Genomic DNA, 10,696 nt, shown 5'->3' with positions numbered 1-10,696 from the left:
TTTAACTTTGTTCATATGAATAGTTTAAGTAATTTTATACAGCTACTGTTGTGAACAGATGTTCTCTAGTAGGAGTGCTACAGTTTTCTAAATTAGTGCAATCTTTCTTGTATTTGCAGATTCCCTCTAAACTCTGCCCTCCAGTCCCCCTTTCATGCCTGCTTCCAGAACTCTGAAATGAACCCTGCTTGTGCAACATCCACACAGTAAAATTATAATGGAGACTTAGTGTTTTGACAGTAAAAGCGGAAAAAAAAAAATTATGTCATTTCTCTTCTTCTGTATTCAAGTGCTTTCTAACAGATTCCAGAGACATATTCATGGCTGCTTGAAGCATGTCTTCTTCACTCATATCACCTCCTAAAGAAAATAAATGCACAGAAGTTGTAATAAATGCACAGAGGTAGTTCTCAACTGTAGTTAAATGCTTTCCTTGTTCCTTTTGTCCACACCTGTTTCCAACCCAGCTCCAAATTTGTGTTTGTTTTTTTGTGGGTTTTTTTGGTGTTTTTTGTTTGTTTTTGTTGTTGTTGGTTTTAAAAATCATTGAACATTTGCACTTAGCTTTCCATCCAAAACAGTCAGTTTGTAACAAGTAACACACATTAATTTTTGATCACCAATACCTAATACTGGTAAGGCCTACATACTTATATTCTACTGAAAACTGGTTCCAGTAATTTTGTCAGCTATTACTCCAAGTTTATTACATTGTCATACAACTTTAAAAGTAATTTAGAAAACAGATTGTTGGCACAAATCCCATCAAAGATTACAATTTGTAATGTTCAAGCCAAACAAAACAACAAAAAGCAAAGCCAGAACTCAAATGGTCTAATAGTAATGCTCTTCACTTTGAAACAGGATATTGACATTCAAAGGAGACCAGGCTTTTCAAGAAAGTGATCCTTTCCTTCACCGCCAAAACAAGTAATGGCTGTGATACATAGTCTGAACAGCTGCTGGAGTGAGGAAGTATGCAGGTAAGGAAAGTCAGGAAACAGCACAATACAAATGTGAAAAAGACATATTTCAGTGCTTGAAATAAGTTTAAAAAACAATACCTGGGTCAGCTTCCAGAGTGCTTGAGCTTAGAGTTGGCTTATCATGTAGGTTTGGGGTCTGATCTTGCTGCTCTTGTTGTTGTTGCCTGAAAGTGTTATAAATTTATAAGAGAATAAGATTAACATCAGTGTGAGATCTGTATCAAGTTCATTTCATTGTAAGGAAGGCCAGGAGTGAGAAGTAGAAGCTGTTCGGTACAATAACAACCCTGCACCTAAATCTCTTCAATTGTTTCATGCCGCTAACCTTCAGACACCTATCTTCCCAACATTATACTCCAAGCCACATTACTGTTTTCCCAGAATTCTGATGTTCTGTATTCTTATCTGCTCATGCAAAGTCTAACTCCAAAATAATTTCTCCCTGCATTTCTCCAAAGCATTTCTCCCTGGTCTTTATTTCCTCCATCACTAGGACACATAGATAAGGAAAAGCTACAATACTTCAACTATGTATTAAGAATATACTCCAGAACAGCAACATAAAATATAATCTAGAATGCTTTCATGTGATGGCCATTAGAGGCGTCATTACCAGAAGCAAGTCTTAGAGAAAGAATAGTTTTCTTCAGGAAGATAATTACAGAAATTTACAAGATTTCATTTGAAATACTTCTGTAACATGTATGCCTTCTTTTTTCACAAGACTGATGTCTCATTACTAACAGATCCCCTCGTATTTACAGGTTTCTTCATAGGAACCAACTGGGAATAGTAAAATTCAGTTACTGTTAGGAAAACATGTTAAAAAAGAGAAGTTAAGCTGGACCTCAGTCAGAAACCCATCCACACCCCAAAATCACTGAAAAATGACATGTACTTCCACATGCAGCTTTCTGTCAACTACTTTACTTTTCAAAATATGCTTGTCTTCTCCTTCGCAGTTCTTCTGAAGAAAGGGAGTCTGTCTGACTGGTGTGAGGCGACTGAAGAACATTTTGTGGTAATGAATCCGAGAACTCACTTCGATGACTACCTAGAACCAGAACATGCCATATCCTACTAATTACAGTAAAATGAAGTTAGTAGATGAAATATAGCTTAAGAAAATATCTTCAAACTTGAAAGAAAGAAAGAGACTTGTTGGAGAAATAAGTACCTAGGCTAACTTCACCTGATACTATCTCTCCTCCTCACCTTAGGACTCTTGCCCTTCCCTCCTGCCACCCTTTACCAATTTTTTCTTGCTTCCTAATGATCAATGCTAACATGAAAGTTACAACTTTTCAAAAAGCAGAAAAGAGATAGCTACAAGAAATTCTGGATTGTCCTACCATGCCTCAAAGCTAGCCTTTTCAGAGAGCTTGATAGATGCTGGAAAAAGTGGCTGACAAACTGATTTCAGTAGCTGCCTAAAGCATAAGCAAGATGAACACTGTTTAGATAAGCACTGCACCTTGCATGCTGAGTTGAATGGCTCTGCGAAGATCAGCCTCTTCATCTTCCATATCAATTTCCTGCCTACTTAGAGCCAGGGCTCTCTGAAAATTTTCTTCATCTTCATCTAACATGCCAGTTCCATCAAAAGCATGGTTAACTTCTATTGCTTGGTCCGCATCACTTCTGGGTAGCCTGTGAAAATTGATATGTTTATGGCAGAATTCAGACAAAAATTGTGTTAACGTTTACTGTGAGATTTAAAGTAAATATTTTCTGCTGATTTAACTCTACTTTTTTTTTAAAACACTGGAAATAAATTTCTATTGTGAAAATCTGTTATATAAACAAATATTTTCATTTCTACATGAAAAAGCATAAATGGGCTGCAAGCAGAGCTTGCACCTATAAAAATGAAAATATTGCAACCCTAAGCCTATGCACATGTTTACAAGAATCTGTTCTATAGGTAAAACTTCAAAAACAGTAAGCCTACAAAAAGCAGTAATACATGTTATTTGAACTTACTGCTATTTAAACAGCTACACCAGCAGACAATAGTGCATGTGGTCTCCTTCTCAGTAAGCTCTGATGACCACACTAGAGCAACAGATCCTTGTAAACTATACACTCTCTCCATTTTACTGCAAAGTAGGTTTTTTTTATTCCATCAATTTACAACACCAGTTTACCTTTACAAAGTGGAAGAAATAATAATGAATTAATTCCTTTGAAAAGCCTTAAGCCTTTTTATCAGTATTCAATTTATTCACTATGAAAATGTGATAATATTATTGCAGTAGTATGCTTTCAAGGATGTTTTATATTAGTAGTACGCATCACAACAGAGCAGCACCACAACATTTATAGTGAAATTATTCCAAAAAGCAATGCTGTATGATTTATATGATGTAGAATTCAGATATGGATTTTTTGTTCATTCTACTTATGACAGAATGCACAAGTCAGTCTTAATTATAGATTGATTACTATTAACCATAGTTTGGTAAGATTTGCTAACCCATTTTACTATAATTGGAAAAATATCATAATTATGAAATTAAAAGTCTGCACTACAACACTTGCGCACATGGAAAGACTGAATCCTTATTAAGGTAGCTTTTGCCCACTTAAAAATACACTATTTGTATTCTACAAACTTGCTTTTACTGTGTGCAACAGTAGTAAGTGTATTGTACTAAAGGTACTTCCAATTACTTCTTAAGGGGATTGTCTCCATGTAGGCATTAATCATGGAAACCAATCACACTGAACATTATTAAAATGAAGTCTCCATTTACCTTACCTCTGATCTCTTGACTGTGCTGTCTCTTCTCCAATTAGTTTTGGTCGCTGCATCTGCTGTACCCGAATCATCTGCAATAGCTGATCAGCCTCACAGTCTGGCAGGTCACCTTTTACTACAAATATGGAATAACCTGAGAAAAATAAATCGTAAGTCTACAGCATTAAGGTGCATGCATAAACACTCTAAAATGCACACTATATGGAACACAATGATGTGCAATTTATTACAATGTAAGGCTCTACCTTTCATTATAAGGACTTGGGTTATTTCACTATTTCAATCATAAAACTAAGGGTAGTTAACTGAATACATAAGTTCTAACAAATAATGATTATTACCTACTTTTAATTAATGAGATTTAACATCTGCAAGTTACTATTACCTTCCTGTTGTAATTGAGCCAAGAAAAGTGCAAGATATGTATCTGATATTAGTTCTGGACCCATCAAGAGAGAGTTCAAGTTAAACCACTGTAATTAAGAAAAAAAAGGGTTGAGAGAACAAATTAGCATAAAGATTACTTGGTAATCCATTTCTGTACATTGTGGTCATTTTCTATGATGGAATATCTGAATAAATCTAGTAAAATAAATGAAATCAAAAGTCTTTTGAAGCACAGTACCTATACTGCTAAAGGTTACCCTTCAAATACTCTTCAGCTAACAGAAGATCTGAAGTGGGGAAATTACTGCATGCTCTCTCCTATTACTGAACACTGGTACCAGGCAAATAGACTAAAATAGATAAATCAAAATATAATGGTAGAAGAATTACTTCAGATGTAATTCTAAAATTCTGCTTAATTCTAGTTTTAAATCTGTTCAGAGACTAATGAAGAAAGAAACCCTTCATAAGTTAAGGCTGTATCTTAAGAAATTAATAGATACAGGAAACAGAAGTTGAATTCTTTCCATTAAATACTTTCATTAAACATTCTGCCTTTAATAACTGGTGATGCTGAAAACTAATTTTGTACTTCTCTCTGAAATAATTTTTAAATTTAAAAATTAAGAAAAATGAACTTAAATTTAATATGCTTATAGTACAGCATAATATTACAACAGGGGACACCTGAGATAAATATACGCAGATCATTTTCTAGTTCCCTGGAGACGACGACTAGTCATTTATAATACTTCTTCTACAGAGAAAATATATTCAACATGGATGACAAAATATTCTACCTTTAAAACCTCATATATATTGCAATTAATCTGAAGCAACTTTTTTACATCATACTCATTCAATATGATAGAGTTTTAACCAGGAACCACCATTTCAGATAGCAGGAGGAGAATTCTATCTCCATTCTCAAAAATGCATTCATCTACCCAAACTTCCATATATGTAGTCATACACTTGCAGTCAGGCCCATACTATAATTTATCTGGAATATAGATAAATGACTATCTACCATTCTGTCATTCAGTCACTTAATTTGTCAAAAAAACACCCTTTGCCACTAGGAAAGGGCAAGAGGACCAACAATGTAGGAGTGAGGAGTAAAAAGTTAGATAAGCAAATACAATAGACAGATTACAGACAAACTTTTTAAAGGCAGTATGGAGGAAGGAGGTTTGGTAAACTACTTTTGCTTTAACTGTAAGAGAAGCAGGTCAAATCTAAGGCAACCTATTTTGTCTATCTTTTCTCATTACTCTCTAAATAACAGGTATCTAATATTGTCTTTATGTGGTTAGAAGCCACATGTACAAGCAAAAGACATCCCCCCCTCCAACTGAAAACATTTTAGGCTAGAATGCTGTCTCACAAAATTCCACCCAATGTGGTTGTATATATAATAAGGACCATTTCCATACTTTTAAGACACCATTCAGCCTTTTCAGTATCAAATACACAAAAACTGCCTGTAAACATTAGCCATACTTTTAAACTAAAGCAGAACAGCAGAGTTTAGTTTGTTTACTCACAGGTGAATTTTTTAAATTTTTTTTTTTTTTATTTTAATCTGGATGACAACATAGGTAGTCACCACTTGCAAAATGAACCAAATGGGTAAAGAGAACCCAAAGGGTCCACTATTGTAGAATCTAAAAGCTTATTTCATGAACATTTTCTATAACAAAAAACCCTGAAAAAAACCACAACACCAAACCAGCTTATGTCATATAAATGCTTATGCAGTATGATCCAGAACAATGATTGGCTACTGAAATAAAACACCGCATTGGTGTTATGAGGCACATGGATGTTACTTGAGTTACTGTATATGTACAATATACTTGTATGGCCATCCCTTACCTTTAATAGCTATTTCATGCTTATAATAACAATTTTTTCAGAAAGTTTTCTAAAATAGTGCAAAGTTGTGATTCTACTTTCCCCAACTTTATTCTGATGGATACTCTTAAATAATAGCAATCATAAATATTAATACACTTGAACTTTTTTTCATACCTACTGTCCATTTAAATGAGCAAAATTATTTTTACAATGTCAATAATTTAGTGCATTAAAATAAGTTTGCATTCTATAGGGATCCTGATCCTCGTCTAGGACTCTCCCCTCCCCCCGCTGCACAATTTTTCTGCTATTTTTCATGCAGAAAAGAAAGAAAAGAGCTTAAGATGTCACACAGACTCGACCAGAGCTGCAGCTCACCAGAGGACAGGTTCACTGAGGAACTGATCCTCAGGTCCTTCCCCAGGCTAACATTCATATCACAAAAATGCCAGGCAGGTTTTTATAACAATTTTTTTTTTTCCATATGGGATTAAAGCAAGCTGCAGCAAAAGCTCCCAAAAGGCCAACACGTGGTCTACGTGCAACCAGTTTTCCACCCCCATTCTGAAGTAATTTTTTAAATAAAAAAGACAATGTCACCTGTTTTCCTAACTTTCGAACTGTAAACCAGTGTTCCTTATAATTACAAATAAATGATTTTTCATTTCTGTAAAAAGAAAAACAAACAGTATAGATAAAATTAAATATTCTAATATTGGAGTGCATATTAATGTTTACGTTCTTTGCTACCATTAATTTAAACTTATATAATAAAATTTCAGTGATACAACTGATACAACAACAGTACTCGTACTGCTTTTATAAAATTTAGGAAGTTGTCAACATTACTGACATCTCCGTATACCTAGGATGCCACAGATACTGAAATACCATGAAGGCACAAAGGACAGATGCTCATGTACACCCCCAAAGGGAAAAAATTAAAGACAGAGGGTATAATAACATCAGAACGCAACAGAGCTTGAAATAGTAATTTTAAAGAAAGATTTAAATGATAGATCGAGAGTATTATTCTTCTGTAAAATGAAAGCAGGGTGCTAAGGAAAAAAGTCTTACATAGGGTCGATCCCAAGCCTCTGATACTCTGGGCTGTTGAAGAGGATTAGTTCTAAACCCCAAACTTTCAAGGCATTGCTTATAACCTGTCAAAAAACAGCACTTTTCATAAGTCAAGCCAGTCAAATCTAAACTTAAGCAATGCAACCATCTTAGCTGCTATAAAACAATTCTACTGTTTTCATAAAACTTAATTTCAAAACATTGCTAGGAAACGTAGGAATCACATTATTCAAAACAGAACTGCCATGAATGTACACGCAAACATAACACGGGTACCGTATCTAAGGGGAAGTAACAAATGATGTGTTAGTAAGCTTACTTCCCCCAACAAAGCTGTAACTTCACCTCCCACGGACACTTCCTAAGTTGTCATCTCTCTGCTCTCCATGTACTGCTCTGCCCTCCCTCCTCCTGCAATACAATGTCATCCTTCCCCACAGTAACTATTGGAAGTTTTGCACCACTGGATTGTCACAGGATCAGTCAGGTACATTAGCACAAACTCTTTTACAATAACTCTTTAAAGCTATCTGAAATAATGCTGTAAAAAATTTTAAATTAACAATTCATATTCCTTTCAGCGAGCCAACTACATAGCAAGTGAGCAAAGCAATGACAGGACAAAAAAGTAGAGTATGAAGAAGCATTTTTTTCAGCTTCAATATTAAAGCAGCACAATTTAACTGTGAATTGAATATTGAATCAAGAATACAAGAAACACCAAACTGTTAATGGTTTTTCAATGAATAGAAAAACAGCCCTGTGCTGCCATAAGGAAGAAAGGCTCTCGAGGGATTCTGGAACATTGACAAGCACCTCTGAAAGCTCGGCAGACAGCCAAAGGTGCAGAGCATTGCATATAGTTCTAGTCTAGACACAAGCCCCAGTTCGGTGTTCAATACCTTTTTTGTTGTTCTGGCTTAAGTATTTATTATTACTTACTTTTCTGTTATGGTCCTTAAGAAAAAAAAAATAAAAGACCCAGCTCTGAAGTGTCTGGAGTGTGTTATAAAAACTGGAATGCAGATATTGCAGCTTTTTCCATTCTGCAGATCACTGTGATAACCCTGTAACCATTGCCAAGGACTTTACAGTCTATAATTTGAGAAAACAATCTCAAGTCTGCTCTTTCACCTGTAGACTATGGGAGCCAAGGTCTACAGCCAAAGTGCCCATGAGAAGCAACACAGAAATCAAGCTTATTGCCAGCAGGTGTCATTTCACAGTTCTGGAGTCCATGCTTCTACTATGTGTTTAAAGGCCCATGAACAGAAGAACTGCAAGTCACTGCTCTTTATGGAAAACACTCTGAAGATTTACAAGTCCAGCACTTAATTCCATTAAGCCTATCAACTGGAAACTAGATGGAAAAGCTCAATACCATTTAAATTATATGAGTGAACATATATTGCATAAATAAAAAATTCTGTCAGTAGAGAGCCATGCTTACTTGAATTGAGAAGAATCCACTATCATCCATATTTACAGAAGGCTGCTGCTCAGTGTGAAGTTGGGAGGGAAAAAAGGGAAAAATGGTGTAAGCATAAAAGGTCAGAAATAATTCAGTTTTGAAAATAAATATAACCATACATACTTAAAGCAACAACTCAATATGTCCTAGTCTGTAAGGCTGATTAATTAAAAAATCAAACCTTTAAATTAGAAATGCTTAGTGCTTAGAGAACAGAGAAGCATGGGAACTTCTGTTCCTATCTCTGCCACTGGCTTACAAAAACAAAAGGCAAATCGCTGATCCTCCTCCTCACCATGCCTGACTTTCCTACCTGTAAGATGAAGATAATGTAGCTTTTTGTAGAATTATTGTAAAGCTGTGTAAGTAACATTTGAAAATGCCAAATTTAAGATGTATAAATGAAAAGGCCCATAAATTTAAGAAGTTTTAGCACTAGTAAATTAACCTTCTCTAGCTATGCAAGAATAGCAGGTCTGTGCTACACAGTATTAGATTTCAGGCAAATATCGAGCAACCTCAAATTAAGATGATTTTACCTGTAAAAATGTTCTATATTCTTCACTAGACACTCCTCCCTCTGCCATTCTCATTCTTTCTTCCTCATCCAACTGCTGTGCAATAGAGGATAACTCAACAGGACTAAAATACTCCCCTTGTAGCAAATTATTCAGACAGTGCTGAGCACACAATGAGCCTTCTTGCTAACAATGGAAGAGAAAAAAATACCAAAGACAAAAATCGACATTAATGTTTTACTCCGTAAAATGACCCAACCATTTCATTCTGGCAAACTTCCTGCCCTCCCACTCACCCAGAATGCCATATATTCTTCAGACGTATTACACTGCAAGCTATAGAATACAATCTTCCCATCAATTTGATGGGAAAAAAACCCACAATATGCATACTACTTTATTTCCTCAAAGGAGATATTTTTCATGTAAAAATGTTATTTTTGAAAACATTGTAAAAATTGTCAATGGCCTGACCAAATTACACAGGGGCTCTGCAACAATCAGGACAATGGATTCTGTCCTCTTCCAAATCACCACCACATGAAAATGAAATGGTTTAGATCTCTACTTCCCAGTAACAAATGTTTTCTGCAACCAATGCTCTCGTTCTTTTTTAACTTTTCTTCCCTGCCATGTGTGGCTATTGGCAATCTGCTCTCCACATGTGGCTAAAGAAAAGCAGACTGTTAGGACTTTGGAGAGATTTAAAAGTACACACCTACAGAATTTATTTCCTTCGTTTCAGGTTATTCACCCAGTTCAGGTTATAGCCAATTTGTTAATTGCCAAGAAAGTGACTAGGAGCTGGAGGAGCAGTAAAGCTCATTTCCCACATGAAATTTATGTATAGGAACTAGGTAAAAGAAGGTAATACTACTGGTCCTAAAATCTTGATGACAATGACGAGGTGACAAGAAAAAAAAATTAAATTTGGCATATTAAACAATGAAAATATTTTTTGTTGAGAAACCATTTAAATGGAAAACACTTCAGATACTTTGGTTTTCTCTTTTGTTTTAATCAATCTTCATTTTTATTTACATTAAGAACTCTAACATGCATGCAGTCTATTAAAACTAAAACCCCTCAACAAATATAAAGGACAAACCCACAGAAACTAAAAATACAAGAGCATGTCTTGGAGGAATATTCTTTAAATTTCCATGAAAGCCTTATACAAATCATATGCACAAATCTCCCATGATTTCCCTTACAGCAGGAACCTCGGAAGTTCCCTTTACTCCAGATTACAGAATCTTCCTGGGGTTTCATCGCTCAATTGAGCAACGAAATATTAAAGCTAGACTGGCTGTACAGCCAGAGTTCAATGGAATCCAGAAACCTCCTCCGGTTCATGTCCTTCCCACAACAAGAAACTCAAAAGACTAAACACCAGCTCCTGTCCCTTCCAGACCACATCCCTGCTGCTGGTCTGATGATAAAACTGTAACTGAACCTGCTCCAGAATCACATGTTTCTCCACGAGAATTATATGAAACTGGTTTAGAAACAAAGAGATATTAAAATACCTTTGAAAATTAGTTGTATTACAGGCTTAAATCTTAATTTCACTAAAAGCACCTTTCTGTATTTGTACAGTTTTATCTTAAAGCAATAAACATTAATTTGCATA

The 10,696-nt window shown here is 35.2% G+C and overlaps 1 protein-coding gene across 1 annotated transcript; it reads right to left on the bottom strand.

Annotated features, from left to right (window-relative positions):
- Positions 1 to 265: 265 nt before the first annotated feature.
- ATXN3 (ataxin 3) lies at positions 266 to 10,335 on the bottom strand. Its single transcript, XM_009709982.1, is given in 11 exon segments — positions 266 to 360; positions 1,065 to 1,150; positions 1,917 to 2,040; positions 2,461 to 2,636; positions 3,748 to 3,880; positions 4,133 to 4,220; positions 6,595 to 6,661; positions 7,072 to 7,157; positions 8,525 to 8,569; positions 9,085 to 9,263; positions 10,278 to 10,335. Coding segments are annotated over 11 exon segments (1,137 nt in total).
- Between the last annotated feature and the right edge of the window lie 361 nt (positions 10,336 to 10,696).

Source organism: Cariama cristata, unplaced genomic scaffold (assembly GCF_000690535.1).
Source record: "Cariama cristata isolate BGI_N322 unplaced genomic scaffold, ASM69053v1 scaffold27941, whole genome shotgun sequence".
NCBI classification, from domain to species: domain Eukaryota; kingdom Metazoa; phylum Chordata; class Aves; order Cariamiformes; family Cariamidae; genus Cariama; species Cariama cristata.
This window is presented reverse-complemented; position numbering and strand designations above follow the sequence as displayed.